The sequence below is a fragment of the Cupressus sempervirens genome, chromosome 3 (genome assembly GCF_028749045.1).
Source record: "Cupressus sempervirens isolate cs-2001-9-10 chromosome 3, ASM2874904v1, whole genome shotgun sequence".
NCBI classification, from domain to species: domain Eukaryota; kingdom Viridiplantae; phylum Streptophyta; class Pinopsida; order Cupressales; family Cupressaceae; genus Cupressus; species Cupressus sempervirens.
This window is the reverse complement of record NC_143120.1, coordinates 348,188,961-348,206,124: the sequence shown is the minus strand read 5'-3', so window position 1 is coordinate 348,206,124 and position 17,164 is coordinate 348,188,961. Positions and strand designations below refer to the sequence as shown.

Here is a 17,164-nt window from a genome sequence, read left to right as displayed (position 1 = left end):
AGATGTCACACAACAGTTATGTTTCGTTCTTATGTCCTTGCATACCTATGATAGTTATCATGCTAACATTATGATTGTTATAAAATGTTCATGTGAAGGTGGATTATCATTCTCACACTGGAATTGATATCTACATCAAATGACATAATCGGATCACCAACAAAGCTCATATTGGAACACACAGATGAAGCAAGAACGACCCTACTGCCGCCAAATATGCATGAACAAAAAAAGAACTGTTTTGGCCTAACACCGCCATGTCATCTCAAAGAGCTACAAGATATAATTACACCGATAAAGAATATAAATCCATACCAACCATGGTGGAACATTAAGGTTCGGGTAACTACAACAAAGGAGGTTCATCACTATAAGACACAAAGAGGAGCAGGGCAAATGTTTAGCTTCGATGTAATAGACAACGATGGAACAAAAACCCGTGTGTGTTGCTTTAATGAATTAGCACATAAGTACTATGAGAAAGTGCAAGTTGGTTCTACATATCTCCTATCTAGAGGAACAATAAAACCTGCGAACAAATTGTACAATAAATTAAATAGTGGATTGGAAGTAACGTTGCAAGCAAGCTCAAGACTAGTACCTTGTGAAGATGACAACAACGTTCCAAGCCACACATTCTCATTCATACCACTGGAGATGATTACCACCCTACTTGAAAACTCTGTGATCGATGCCATAGGGGTTGTAATATGTGTGCAACCAACCTCTACGATAAGAAGAGCAAATGGAACAGAAGTTTCTCGACGCACCATACAATTGCTTGATATAACTCACACGCCCATCAATCTAATGCTCTGGGGCTCAGCAGCGGAGCAAGTGGGCAGCGAATTGCAACAAAGATACTACTTGCAAGATACTACAATTCTAGTGGTCAAGGGGGGCCATGTTATCGAGTTCAATGGAAGAGTACTCAACACCACAGTTAATACACAACTGATGATCAATGTCCAAATTCCAGAGACAAAGCAATTGAAATCATGGTTCGATGACAATGTTAAGGATAGTGGTGACGCATTAGTTACCTATGCCCCACAACCTCCTCCAGTAATGAGAATGACAATTCATGACATACACGATCAAATTGGGCGTTCTACTCGTGCTATAAAGTGCATCGTGAAAGCAACTATTATAGAGATCAACACAGACAAGCTATCCTACCCAGCTTGCCCCAACCAAGTGGCAGGAAAACAGTGTAAGAAAAAATTGTCTGAAAATGCAAATGAAGAATGGTATTGCAAAAAATGCAACAAGCAATTTACGAAATGTAATTATAGCTACATGGTCCGCATACAATTACAAGACCACACTGGGGATCTATGGGCAACCGCATTTGATGAAGGGGCAACCCAACTACTTGACATGACTGCAAATACATTGCTAGAACTAGCAGCTGAAGATGATGTAGATGACAAAGCACAACAAGTTATCAGGGATGTACAAAACAAGCAATTCATAATTACCTTGACATGTCAGGTAGCGACATACAATAATGAAGAACGGCTGAATGCAACCATCATACGAGCTGAACCTCTGGACTATGTCACAGAGAGCAATAAACTCCTCGAACAGATCCTTCAGATGACTGCTGAAATAGAAAATAGCCCAGGACAGTAAATAAGCACAAGATGCATTTAGGAGCATGCTTGCTCGATGTACAAACAATGTTCATACTTAGAAATGTTGCTCAAGTTATATATTAAAGCTTAGAGATTTACCTCATCTTTGTGTATTTATATTTGTTCAAATCTCACTGCAACTGAATACCAGTATATCATTCTACAATACATCACAACAATATACTGTAATATTCATCTACATCTTCCACTTATATATTAGTCAATATATGAGCCCAGTTTATGTAATAAATATTCCTGAAAATGCATTGTGTTCATAAATAAAAATTGTTCCTGTATTTTATAAATTGCCAATGTTGATCAAGTACAGTGCCTTGCTTCCCTATCAGTATATACTAATGGACTAATCTATTATTCTTGCTGTAACATTCATAAACAAAAAACCACATTGAATAGGTTTCCTACAATATATTTTCTCTAAAGCATTTTTATAATCATAGTTAAAAAAATATATTTACCATTACTTTCCACTGTGACATATGTTTAATTTATGCTCTTTTAAGATCAGCAAACCAGCATGCAATTTGCAACACATTTTTTTGCATGGCACATGTAATTTGGATGTTAGGCTAGTATATATTTCAGCCTAAATAAGACAACAAAATTCTAACTACAACACTGGTTATACTATGAATCTTCAATTCCTAATGTTTCATGCAAAATTTTAAATGTAATTGTAGGATGGATACACAGGATAGCATTAAGCTAAGGCAACAACAATGCAGACAAAGGAGTAGAGAATACTATGAACGACATAAAGAAGACATATGTGCATGTAAAAAACTCAAAAAACAACAACAAAAATTAGATCCACTTCCACAAACAAAAGCCAATGCATCAAACAATTTTACTGACAACCCTGGGTTCAAGGAAGCACTAAAAAGATTTTGCCACCGAATAGATGCCTTGGGCACCTTGAAAACATGCACCATTTGCAAGGAATCATACCCAGGCATGCCTGTCAACTCCAGGAGCTCAGCATTCACATGTAAAAGATGCCAACGTGAAAATGGTATACATCGATTCACACAACTGAATAACATGGATCCAGGAGAGCAGCCGACTATTTTGGCAAGGTTGACACAAGTAGAAGAAATGCTCATCGCTAGGGTCAACCCAATCCTACAGGTTACACATGCTACAGGAGGCCAATATAAGTACCACGGACATACAATAAGTTTCCCCCAAGATATCAGCCAGATAGCAAAGGAGTTACCCCACAAAATTCAAGATCTAGATGTCCTCATCATTAGTAGGTCAGATGGAAAGGGACATTCTTATGAGTGCTATGTAAGCAGGAATCATGTACAAGAGGCATTAGAATACAAAATTAGAAATGACCCACTATATCGAGATGTAATTATTAGTACTGACCACCTGGCAAAGCTTCCAGAGAAAAGAACCAATGTAGCAAACATCATTCATACAATCGAAATAGTAGAAGATGTAATAAATAATGAATTAGAGGAAGAAAGTGAAGAAGAGTCCACAAACAATGTCTACACAAACACATCATCGTTTGTACCAGCACCGCACAATAAGCAGCGATAACTTGATCTGATCAAAGAAACATTGGATATCACCAATAAAAATAGCCAAAAAATTGATTGGTCGACCATATCATTATCACTGATCAATGAATATGACACAGATGGATTGCTCGATATGGCATTCCCAACATTGTTCCCAAATGGTACAGCTCTACAATTGCAACCAAGGCTAAAAGAAGTCAAAATGTACGAGTATATAACACATCTCCTAAAATTCCATGACCAACGATTTGGGAGACATCCAAGATTCTGTTATTTTGTATTCAACCTAATGATGAGACATCGCAACCAAAGCTTAGCAACAATATTCATAAAGCAAAATGCTGAACAGAGTATTCCACTAAGCATGGATGATCTACGAGCCCATATGAATACCCTTCCTGACACCCAACTGGCTGAGGAGCTTTTGCACTATGGGGGCACAATGAGAGGAACGAGACCATACTGGAGCACCAGGCGTAAAGAACTCTCAAACATGATTCATCAACTTGGCCCTCCTACTCTCTTCTTCACACTCAGTGCTCCTGATACAAAATGGCCAAATTTACAAAAGATCCTTTCCAGAGATAGCAACATGTCCCAACATACAAGACGTCAACGGTTGGAGAATATAATCAACAACCTGCACCTAACATCATTGTACCTACACCAACGCTTCACAATTTTTCGTGAGGAAGTAATTGAAAAACTATTTAAAGAAAAAGAATATTGGTATAGATACGAATGGCAAAGTCGAGGCACAACACATGTACATGGATTCATCTGGCTTGAAAATGCCCCAGCTATGATAAACATAGACTGGCAGAACAACGTGGCCATAGAACAAGCACGTGAGTTCTTTGATGTATACATCACTGCGTGGAACCCACGTGATGTAAATGAAAGGAGCAATATAGTTCACCGGTGTCCTAGTGATGACCCATGCCTGCTAGACACCAACAACATCCTTGCCGCAAATGGGTATGTTGATTACATAGAAATTCTCAATTGAGTACAAAGACACACTAAATGTAAAGATGGGGCCTGCTTACGAAGAAAAGGCCAAACAAAGGAGTGCCGCTATAAAGCCCCTTGGAAGGAGCAACCTTACTCGACACTAACATGCGATGAGTCAGGTAAAAAGCAATACGCACCTACAAGAAATGATGATAGGCTCAATGTACACAATCCTGAAATGTTATCAATATGGCGAGCAAACATCGATTGCCAAGCTGTGACATCAAAGGACCAAGTTCTAAAATACATAGCCAAATATGCAGCAAAAGCAGAAAAAACATCAGAGACTTGCAAAGACATGCTAACTAGAATATGTACAAGCAGTCAGTTAGAAGAACCGGCCGTGAAAGCATACTGCAAGTTTATGATGGAACTTGTAGTGGAATGTGATATAAGTGCTCAAGAGACATCCCACATGCTACAGAAGTTGCCTCTGGTCATGTGCAATAGAGCATTTACCAACCTCAATGTAGGACGCAAGATACTACACCGGTTTACTCAAGAAAGAAATAGAACACACATACAAAATAGTTACTTACAGACATACATGAACCGACCTAACGAAATGGAAGCAATATCACTAATAGAGTCTGCCAGGTCATTCTCGTATGCAACACAACGATAAGGGGACAAATGGAAAACAAGAAAAGATAAAGCCATTGTTAATATATACCCAAAATTTTACAGCATTCCAGCTAGTGACTCTGAACAATTCCAAACATTTTGTTGGAGTGAATTGCTATTGTACAAGCACTTCAGAAACATTGAATAGGACATCGGACTTATAGAAGATGTAATTATTGCAAATTGGTACCACTTAAGTTCAACTGGATACATCGTATGGCATGTACCCCACACCACTACATCCACCTCTGAGGTTGATAACCAAGAAGACAACAATGACGAGACAAATTCATTAGAGAATATAGAAATGCAGGAATGGGAACTATTGTCACGCATGGGCCACATGAATTATAACGATGTTGATGATATGCAGATGCTTGGTAGACGTAAATTTGATATGAATCAAAATTGGGAAGAACATACTATACCACCAAATCTACATGATTGTGCATCCGATTTTGTAGCCTTGAACAAACTCTGCACAAGCACAGATGTTACCAATCAAGATAGTGCACCCATTTACAAATTATCTCTTGACCAAGAGTAGGCTCTCAATATAATTATGCAACACAACAAAAGCCAATTCGTCCAGCCCCTACGCATGATAATCCAAGGTACAGTAGGAACTGGAAAATCACACCTAATAAAATGCATACACCATGCACTAAGGGATAATGCTCAACCGCAACAACAACAAATCTTGATACTTGCCCCAACGGGAGTAGCTGCATTTAACATCAATACAACCACTATCCATTCAGCCCTTGAAATCCCCATAATAAACATGCACCCACTTAATGGCCAAGGACTGACAATATTCCAAGAGGCCATGCGGTATATCAAATATATCCTAATTGATGAGATGAGTTTCGTTGGTCCAAAACTACTACTAAAGATCGACAACAGACTGCGTGAAGCTTTTCCTAATGACCAATCAACACATTTTGGAGGAAGATCCATCATCTTAACTGGCGACCTTGCACAACTACCCCCAGTATTAGACAAGCCCCTGTATGTGTCACACTCAGACACTCTTGCAATTTGGAGACAATTCAAAATTGTCGTAACACTTCAGACCATATTTCGCTAAAGAGGTGAAGGCCCTACAAAAATACAATTCAAGGAAGCACTGACCAATATGTGAGATGCAAAACCAACACAACAAGATTGGGAACTACTAATGACACGATCAAAGCACTAGCTATCGGTTGAAGAAAGAAAAGAGTTCGACAACTTACTCCACATCTTTGCTACAAATGATATTGTAACTGCACACAATCGAAGCATGCTGAAACAACTCAACCGCCCAGTCGCCATAAGCACTGCAAAAAATTTTCGTAGCAATCAAAAAGATCGATCAGATGAAGAAAAACTCCAAAAAAATGTGCTTCTATGTAAGGGTGAACGCATTATGCTCACAGTCAATATATGGACACAGACAGGACTTGTCAATGGAGCACTTGGCATCATTACCGAAATTGTCTACAGCCCTGGCTCCAAGCCGCCTGACATTCCTATGTATGTAATAGCCAGGATTGAAAATTATACTAGACCAGTATGGGATCCAGCAGATCCAAAATGCGTTCCAATAACACCAATGTCACTAGGCAACAGAAGACAGATACCTATCACTATGGCATGGGCCATCACAATTCACAAATCTCAGGGTCTCACACTAGACAAAGTGACAATTGATATTGGAAAGATAGAACGACAGGGCCTAACATTCACAGCAATGTCATGAGTCAAATCAATTCAAGGACTTTGGATTGACCCAGCTTTTTCTTTTGATAGATACAAAAAGATGCAGAATAACCCGTTCACCAATATCAGAAAGAATGAAGAACGGCACCTACACCAACTTTGTTGCACAAGTAATTCGAACAGACCTTCCTATATACTGGTACTGCTTGTCTCCCTAACCTACATTACTTTCCAGCCTCAAAGCTCTGATAGGACTACTGCTAGAAATCATTACTCATGATTTGTTTCTTCTGCACTTTCAGGGGCCACGAGAAGAATCCATTCATCACTAAAAGCGAACTGAACGTGTTGGTAGACACAAAGTAAAAGCCAAGAATTGTAATCATAATTTTTGAATCTATTTGAGATATTAATATAAAACTAACTTGTGTTTGAATCTGATTATAGGTTATTGGAGGTCAGCAATGATTGCTGTTGTGTTGAAGGTCATGGTTTTGATGCTTTAAGAGAGTCGTTAATAGAAATCCACTAAACTATAAGTTTCAGACAGCTTGTCACATAAGGAAGTTTGCATAATGTTTGATGAAATGCCTATTCTGTGAATTATTAACTTGCATTAATTTTGATGCAATTTTGAGTTCAATTCTTGCAAGAATTAATTGTTTTCTAGACTTTTGAAAAACAAAAATGAAGCTAGAACCGCTTCGAGTTGAAATTTTACCATAGATTTTTGATATATTTTTAGAGTTTATTGATGGTTCTAGTTTTTTCAAGGAAGAAAATAAGACTGACTTGTCCAAAACCACATAAAGAGCCCGAAGTTAGTGCATACAAGCATGACTCACGACAGTTTTAGACTTAATCAAACTACACAAAATGCAATTTCCTCCTCTTCATCTTCATATTTTGCTATGGCTAGCAGACAATGTCTAATGACACCTTCCAGCTGTAGACTGTACTGTGACCCTTTTACCTCTCTTATTACCACCACTCTGATATTCTTCTCTATGGGAGTTGCAACAAATGTATGCTCTCGTTAGCATTTTATGGTGGTTTTGTAGAGTGGAAACTCTTACACAGTTTTCTCTGCCTTCCAAATGGTTCATTCAACTTTGAAACATATAGGCTTTATTCCTATTATAATAATCTCCTAGCTTCTTTGAGTTTTCAGAGTAAAATTGCATGCATGCTGTATCTCAAAAATGGCCCAATAACACTTGGTGAGAAAGATTGCTGGGAAGGCAAGTAGCAGAAAGAAGGATCTATGTAAGATATGTATAGTCTCATTTTAATCACTACATGATAGTAAATGTTTTTAGAAATAATATTTACAACATTCTCTTTTCACTTGAGTTTTGAAGAACTATTATAGTAATCATAATGTTTCAATCTATGTAAGAGTGTTTGAATCTGATTATAGGTCATTGGAGATCAGCAGTGTTTGCTGTTGCATTTGTTCAATAGTACATCTTGATTCATGAGAGCACTGCAGATATTGAAAAGGCCAAGTTATGGTATACTCATTTTGTTATGGCTTCTTGATTAACTTAACCCAGCAATCTACGGATTATTGCACATTGTTGTTATTTAGTTGGAAAAAAATTCAATGCCGCAATTCCTCTGAACATAATGTATTATACTTTATTACTGGTGGCTGCTTCCCCTGCTACTTATTTGACTGATTATCAATTCAAAATAAGAGACTTTGAAATATACAACCAATAAGATTTATTGAAATTGATGGGCATTTTCATTAGATCCGTCATTTCATTTCAATCAAATCTGTAACAAAATGAACTGGAAATGGAGGGAGAAAAGGATTTTGATAGCTGAGAAACTTCTAACACATTCAAATGTCTTTCATTGGAGAAAGACTATATTTGGAATGCCATCTTGTGCCAAAATGAAGAAAAATGAAATAGTTAGCACATTTTAGATATTTGTGAGCTTCCACTGGTGAACAGAATATTTCGGAGAGTACATAATGGCTTCCATATCACAGTTATCAAACAAAACTCAAAGTCACATGGACTATTTCTTTAACTTAATCACCTATAACATCAGGGCTCAATGAAGCAAAATCTTCATACAAATTGGAACCATGTGTCCATTGCACATTGCAATAGCAATGCCTATCGGCTGTACTCTTGGACCCTAACAGGGTACAAGCGCTAGTATATGATTAGCTAAAATTCGCCCAATATGTTGATTCCACAGCTATGTAAGTCTTGTTGTTGAGTATATTCAATTCTTGTTTAGTAATACATTAAATACTATACAATCTTGATACCATAGAATCATTGTTTACTTTACTATAAAAAGTTTAGAATCGTGAATTCGGAGATGGATTGTAATGCATGTTTAAAGATCAATATTTAGTTTTATTATTTTATACATCATACACAAAGAATCAAAATATTTGAAGTGAACAATTTCAAAATTAATTGACATGGAGATAATCACCATGCATGATGTTTTTTGGTATTGTTTGGTATGTTTCCTTGCAATGTGAAGGTTGGGGAAAAATGCATTACTTCCAATAGACATTTTTGGGAGTTTGTGGAAAGTAGCAAAAAGAATAGAATGATTAGTTTTGTTTATGGAAGAGTGCATTAAAGTTGTAAAAATAGTTGAACCAAACATTAATGATCATTTTTTGTATTTTTTAACCATCCAAAATAGGTTTTTTTTTGGAGAATCTAGAGAGTTAATAATCAATTTTATATTTTTGACCATTCAAAATAGTTAGCTTTTTTAGAATTGAGAGAAAGGTTGGTTGAAGTAAAAATGATCACTATTGGTCAAGCATACACACTTTTTCATTTTACAGGTAGGTATTTTGTATTGATCTGCTACCTTTGCATGGCTCATCTTAGATCTGAGAGAGAATGGATGTATTTGGTTAGCTATATTATGTGTTTGTTGCACATGTATGTGGAGGATGGTGATTGCCCACATAAAAGATAAGAGTAGTTTGAATAGTTTTTTATAATGTGATTATTATGGTTTTACTAAGTGAAAATTATATTTTATTGATACCTAAATACTAGTATATCATAATGATTATGTGAATTTTATGGAGTCCAACAATAAAATGAGATAAATTTTAGTACCACATTGTACTAATTTCTAATGCTATATTATGAATTTGGTATTAAATTGAACTTAAAAGAATATGGTACTAATGGACCTCCTTTTATTATCATCAATGAAGTTTATCATGGATGTAGCATTGATTTAATTCTAAATTGTCATTTACTTCTTTCTATTGAATTCAAACTTTGCATAGTGTAGAATATTATGGAATGCGAAGGAAATAGGTGTGAATTGTGATACATTTGGAATATCTGTATATTCCTACAAATCCTTTTCTCATATCATGTAAAAATCACCAAATCATGATGCATTCATGTGCAACACCAAGATTATTCCTTCTTTGTTTGGGATTGCACGTATCCATATTGTGGTAGAGAACCTTTAACTTTGAGAATGTTGTAATTATTATGTTTGATTGGTGATATCTTTTTGTTTCTCCAACTACTTTGTGTGTCCCATTCTTTCATGATCCCTCAAACTTTGATACTATCATAGTATAATAGATTCAATCCATTCCCTTTTATTTTATGTCACTAAATCATGTTGTTGTACTATAAATCTCATAAAATCCTCTTGAACTTATTTGAACTTAGTACAAGATGATTGCATGAGGTACACAAAAAAATGATAAGATCTAGATGTGGAAGCCTCCTTTGAGTAAAAGCACAAACTTGTGTCACCCTTTTGTAAAGTAAAAGGCTAACAAAAGTATAAATGTTCACCTTCAATGACATAAAGTTGGCATTATTATTTAGAATTTGAAAATAAAGTAAACTAATGAATAATCTTTGTTACTTTCCTCTCTCTCTCTCTCTCACACACACACACACACACTCATAAATAATGAAGCTATATGAATCACTAATTAGCTATAAGACTGCATGTTTCTCCTCTTTATTATGAATCACAAGCATCAACATATTGGAAGGATTCTACCGTTTTCTATTAGACATTATGAACTTGATGAAGTGTCCACTCTCCTCCTCATTTTGGGTCTTAAGTGCCATAAACATCATAAAATCATATGAATTATTCTTAAAAATACATATCTATCACTAAATTCTTTAATAATCTATAAACATAATAAAATATTAACTCTCTCCACTAGAGATGTTATGCATATGAGCATATAAATCAGTGTGCAAAAGTTATAATGGTGTAGATTTTCCTCTAGAGTTTTATTACAACAAACTCTTTATATATTGTACATAATGACACATGTGTCTAACAAGAGACACAAAATCTCCCTACATATCTAGAAAATGGAAGGGTTCTTGCATCCCATTTCACTATATAACTTTACACTATATTCTTAGAATCTTCTTAGCCATATCCATCAAGCTGATGCTAGTTGAGGAGTCTGTACATCCTTGCTACTAACTAGGATCTCTATAAACTTGGATATGATGACCTTAAACTCATCCCCTAAAAGATTCTTTTTTTATAATAAGATCTCCATAATCTTATCCATTTTTTCCTTGTTACTCCTAATGCAACTCTTAGCCACCTCATATGCATTATCTAAAATGCCTCTCACTGCACTATCAATGTCTTCTGCTAGCTTCTCTGACATGGACTTACTTGCCATCATGCATAAAAAAATATCACCACTTTGAGCTACAAGGCCCAATAGATCCCATGGACCAATTTTAGACATTCCAAACCTCGTAACCTTCTGCAAGTTATAGAAAAAAATACTAAGTTTCCCATTTGACGTCTCACTTATAGAAATTTTCATATAGCAATGCTAAATTTAAAATTGACCTATGTTACCAGAAATGAGAAATGAGAAACAAAATCCTGGTGATAACGCAACAAGAAATAAAATATTCAGAAGTTGCATATATATGTATATACATATAGATAGACAGATATAATTTCATAATACATAGATAGATATATAGATTTTTAGAGAATAAGATTTTATTAGTACTTGTTATTAAGAGGCATAAGAAAATATACTATTATCATAATAACTATAAATATACTTAATCATCATCCATCTTATCTTCTAGTAATGACGTCTCATTATATTAGGGGAAAAAAACTAACACTTAATAAGGAAACTCTTTTCATTATAAATATCGTATTGCAGAGGAAAATATACTTGTAAGAAAGAATTATTTCTTGCAATCTTGTGTGTTCTAGCTATGCCTTTTTCTAAATGTGCCTACCTTGGTAATTTCTAGCTTCAAAGGGCTTCACCATAAATCATGGCTTCTCTATGATCTCACATGTGTTAATTTTATGGATCTCACTTATTTTTTTGGAGATCTTGTATTCATCTTAGGGATCTAGTTTGTGTTTACATTAGATGGCTTTTGTTAGTGTCATGGTTACAATTTGAATTTTGGAACAAAATCAATGAGGGTGGCTTTTATTCCCACAATATATTCTTTAGGTTATCATCACTATCTTCCTCCATAGTTAACCTCCCTCTCTTTTTACCATCCTAGTAGACAACCTTCACCAAAAGTAAAATAGCATTAGAGAGAATCCTACATACATTCCAAAGTTTGATATTCCTATAGAATTAATCATACCTTCAGAGCACCATGTGTATTTATTGGTTTGATATAGGGTTTGGAACAATGATTCTACTAAAAAGTGAAATCAATTTTGCATAATTTGGATCTTCATCAAATTTCAAATTTACCACAAACCTAAGAAAATGTTTGAAAGGTTGTGGACAAAAGAAACATAAAATATATGGTTATGTGGTCATGTGGTCTTAATCAAGCCACTCAAGTCTTTTTGTTAGAGAATACGGGAAGGCTAGACTTTTAACCTAGCATACCCTTATTTGTGGCCAAGCTAAATTTGGTGTTTTTCCTAAGATTTACAAGATTGTCAATTGTGATAACTTATGTCTTATATTGAATCAGTGCAATTTTGATTTGATTATATTTCAATAAAATAGTTCACTTGTAGTTATTAGAACTTAAGCTCTTTGACTTCTTCAAGTTGAGAATCAAGAAGTTTTAGAATCCTGCTAGATTTCCTTATCTAAGACCATGATACTCATAATTTATATAGATCAATGATTTTGAATAAGAACTACACATTGAACTATGATAATAATGGTATGATCTTTAGAATGATGCAATAATATAATCTTTAGAATTAGGTTTAAAGAAAAAACTAATCTTTATGAATATTACTAAGATCACGAGAGATGATTTTTTACAGTTTGCAATTTATTAAATATAGGTCAACAAGTTTTTCTAAATCATAATTTAAAAAAAATGAATCAATATGTTTAATATGTTCTACCTATTAGATTGGACAAGAATTCTTTATTATCAAAAGTTTATCTTAATACCTAAATTCCAATTCACCCCTATGAACATCACTTAGATGTAATAAGCGAAATGTGACATTCATTCTCATAAGATATGAGCTTATGAGACATGAATCAATGAATTTAAATAAAATATTACAAGTTAAATTATGATAGAAATATAAAAATCTTTAGAATGAAGTTTTGCATTTTTTCCCTTTTGCCCCACATTACAATTACCAAAATCATTGCTTGACAAATATCATTTCTGAATCAATACACAGGTTAATGAGTTTAAATATTTTTAATAATATTATAATCAATGAAAAAAAAATGGTATTTTTGATAATAATATGGCTCATAATGAGATCAAATTAAACATAATCAAGTGCTCATAATGAGATTATTGTAGCCTTTGCAAGAACACACATTGATACTACTCTTTTCCTGAAGGAACTAGCATCTTATTCAAGGTTTAATTAATCTATTGTAGTTGTAGATTGAGAAAAAAAGAAAATAAAAATGTTGATTAGTGACATGGAGGAAGAGAATCCCAAGGAGAAAATCAACTTGAAGCTTCATCCTATAGACCATATGGAAGTTGTAGTGATTGCAAAACTCTTTCCTTGAATCAAAACTTTGGCAATTCAATCATAGTAGTTTATATTATCTTGAAACTTTTGCTAGATGATGATGATCAATACCAATAATTGGCAAAAAATATATTTCAGGAATCTTTGTCACTTTCATGCATTTCATATATTGACCATGTTCTATCTCTTCAAATACTTTACTGGACATATAGAAGTTATTGCAGAAACTAGCACGTTTAAGGTAGGTAAGACCAAGTTTGGAGATGCAATGAATGGGGTTGTTGAAATATTTGCAATTGTGGCAAGACAACATTTTATAATTTCAAAGTAACTTTGTCATTTTATATTTGAATGTATAAATCTTTCTATAGCAACAAATATGACAGTTTACAAAATTATGAAAATCCTAATGCCTTCTTTTACTCTAATCATATTTTTTGATGCCTTCTTTTACCATAATCATTTTAAACCCATATTCTAATCCTTTGTCAAGACTATTTTGGGTTGTGGAGTCCTAGAGATTAGTGGATGATAGAGTTGCTTCTTTGGGCACGGGCTAATTAGGTTTAGTTAAAGGGTTAGCGGGTGAAGGAAGTGCTCACCAGTCAAGTCGTGAAAGTATGAGAATGATATCAAATTAATAAATATAAAAAGGGTATTTTATAGTGTAAAAACTTTGATAGGTTGTTAGGGGGTTTTGGGAGAGAATTGCTGATTTCAGTGTTGGAAGGGTTACTAGGCAGGCCTAGAAAGGCTATAGAAGAGAAAAGGTTAAAGATGAGTCGAAAAGAGTGAATGGGAAGTTGTAACATGGAAAATGTACCATTTTTAGATGATATAAGGTATTAGGATCAAGGTGTGAAGCCCAATTAGAGTTTTGGTATGGTGAAGGCACTAGGTGCACTAGGTGGCCTAGGAGGGTATTGGTGCTTGGAGAGATGGGAACAAAGAAAAGTATTAGTAAACTCATGAGAATGGTTGTGGAAGTGACTTAAAAAATTAGAAAACTCCATTTGATCTTTGAGTAGGACTGATTCCTTGAATTGATTCCAATTTTCTTACTGAATCCTCGAGTTGACTTAGTTTACTTAAGGTGACAACAGAGGGCTCTACATCACAGTCGACCACATACCTTTGAATCATAATTATTGATGGCTGCTTGCTCCAAAGCACCATCACTCCCCCCAAAACAAGTCTTTACTTTCTCATTATCTTCATGTTCCTTATACCTTAGGAACTCTCTTCTTCTCATCAATATGTCATTGACATTCCCCATGCCATCTTATCATCCTGCAATGAACTCATAACAATTTATTTCCCATTCATGTTAGTAACATAAGTATTTTATCTTCCATCATACAAGGCCTTAACATCAACCCTAACTCTTCTAAAGAATTCCTAACTACTTCCTAACTATCTTTGCACCAGTCTAAACTGACTATTACCAATTAAAACAAGTAATTTGTTGTCAAGTTGATAAGAAAAGTTGTCAACTAGACAACACACCATTCCAAGGCATCTAAAAAAACTTCTAAAAGGTTTAAGGACAACCTTTAAAACTAAACTAACTCATATACCCTTACTACTAACCCCTACTAACCTCTCACAAATGATTTCCCTCAAGGAGGTTGGATTTTAACCTCTAATAGGGATTTTTCTCACAATTTAAATCATAATCCTGATAATTGTTAAGAATCCTAAGTTGTAATAAAGGGTAGGGGAAATATATTAGGATTTGGGAATTTTCTCACAATACAAGTTGGAAATGAGCAATTTATTAAGAATTTCATCAAGAATTGATTGACAAAGAACTTAATCAAAATGAAGATCAAAATTAAGCATATGAAACTCCATCATAGCATGGAAATTAGGATTTCATTGGGAATTTCTATCAATTAGGGATTTTGATTGAAATAATAATATTTTTCTTAAATTTGCAAGGAAAAGTTCCCAATTCTGGTTGCAGATTCACAATTCATTTGGACAAGCTCTCAATCAAAATTCCTATGGTTTCTCAGTGTTGTCATCTAAGCATTGGTTGTGAACATGATCTTGTAGGGATTTTTTTAAAGATGAAGGTCAAAATTTTGCATGCTATGAGGATGATGGAGACAAGGTGATCGTTATTCCACTGGTGCTGGGAGTTTGACATGTTGGTTGAGAGCATCCTTACATTTTCATTCTTTTACTACTGAAATGATTCACTTCTCATTGCCTCCAACCTCTACGTTACCTGAGTTTTCTTACTTGAGACTTGCAAAAATATTGGTAAGCCAAGACCTACCTAGGAAAACCACAAAATTGCTAAGCAAAATGATTTTCCATGGTTGTCCATCTGCAATGGGGCGATGGAGTGAAAAGATCACAACATGTACTTTGACTTTGTGCAGGTATTTACATATTTACCTGAAAAAAATATTGTTTAGCTCTTCATGTTTTGCATGTTCAAGAAAAAAGGGTGATAACTCTTCATATTTTACATGTTGATAACTCTTCATGTTCTCTTAGCTCTCTCATCCTGATGATGGATCATTAAGTATGATCCAAAACATTGATATTGTTAAACTTACACACAATCACACCTAGAAGCATAAATACTAAACTCTTCATGTTTTACACATTCAAGCACAAAGGTTGATTACTCTTAATAAATATTGCAGAAAACCAACATAGACAAAAATAACCTATTTTGAAAATTTGAGAATCAAGTTTGAAAAATCTAATTTGGGAATCTATCTTTGATATCATTTAAGTTGAGGAAGATTAAACTTTTTTAGTTATAAATTATCTTGAATTGCTTTGCAATATTCTTAATATATTTTTGATAAGATTAATTTTCAAATGTAAATTGAAATGACAAAATATTTTAGATTCTAGTATTGATTTGTGGCTTTTCCCGTGTAAGTGAGCTCTATTATTCCTAACTCATTTCTAATTTGGCTTACTTTTTGGTGTTGCAGATGATATATAAGGGTGCCAAATTTTTACACTGGTCATTGGTAAACTTCGCTCAAGGTGTCCTTGCTAGAGAAGTTAAAGAATTTTGTCAAAAACTACTTGACCCTTGTAAACAATATGGTGTGATAAGTCAATGACAGGTTGATTATTGCACTGCATTCACACATCAACTGTATACATACTCAATTTATTTTAGAGATGGTTACCTTTTATGTAGTTTAAGCCATCCTTTTGATATTGGTTATGTATTGGAGTTGGCCAGTGAGGTTAACCTTTATCATGATACTTGAACTGTCTATAGAACATGAATCCTCTACCATCAACACCACCTTCAGATGAGGTATATGGAAATGTTGATGGTGTGGTAAGACATCTGATGTGGATTTGTATGGATAAAAACAAGAGTTCTCTTGAATTGATTATGTGCATTATGCCCCAAATAGACAAAAAGCATCTATGTGGTTTGTAATGTAATTTTGTCAAGATTTTAGATTCTTTTTAAAATCACCAAATGAAAAATAGATTGTTACCACAAAACACTATACTAATTTATTTTTGGCATCAATTGTAGCTTTTGTAAAGAAGATTTATGATTTGGACTCAGGGATCTAGACTCAGCGTTGCTTGGCGAACCATGTAAAAAAGTGTAAACTTGAATACATTGCCAATGTTATATTAAAAATAAATGCAAAGGTGGATGGTCCTTTA

General features: G+C 34.4%; 2 protein-coding genes across 2 annotated transcripts; both read left to right on the top strand.

Annotated features, from left to right (window-relative positions):
- The first annotated feature begins 4,379 nt into the window (after positions 1-4,379).
- Positions 4,380-4,826, top strand: LOC149566413 (uncharacterized). The gene has a single exon (XM_089816472.1). It carries the CDS (start codon positions 4,380-4,382, stop codon positions 4,824-4,826), a length of 447 nt encoding a protein of 148 aa, XP_089672598.1.
- A 1,284-nt stretch (positions 4,827-6,110) lies between these two features.
- On the top strand, positions 6,111-6,569 carry LOC149566412 (uncharacterized). Its single transcript, XM_089816471.1, has one exon. It carries the CDS (start codon positions 6,111-6,113, stop codon positions 6,567-6,569), a length of 459 nt encoding a protein of 152 aa, XP_089672597.1.
- The last annotated feature ends 10,595 nt before the right edge of the window (positions 6,570-17,164 follow it).

Bases quoted from the DNA above. Each gene is read 5' to 3' on its own strand.
- LOC149566413 (XM_089816472.1), top strand. From the start codon at position 4,380: ATGTTATCAATATGGCGAGCAAACATCGATTGCCAAGCTGTGACATCA.
- LOC149566412 (XM_089816471.1), top strand. From the start codon at position 6,111: ATGCTGAAACAACTCAACCGCCCAGTCGCCATAAGCACTGCAAAAAAT.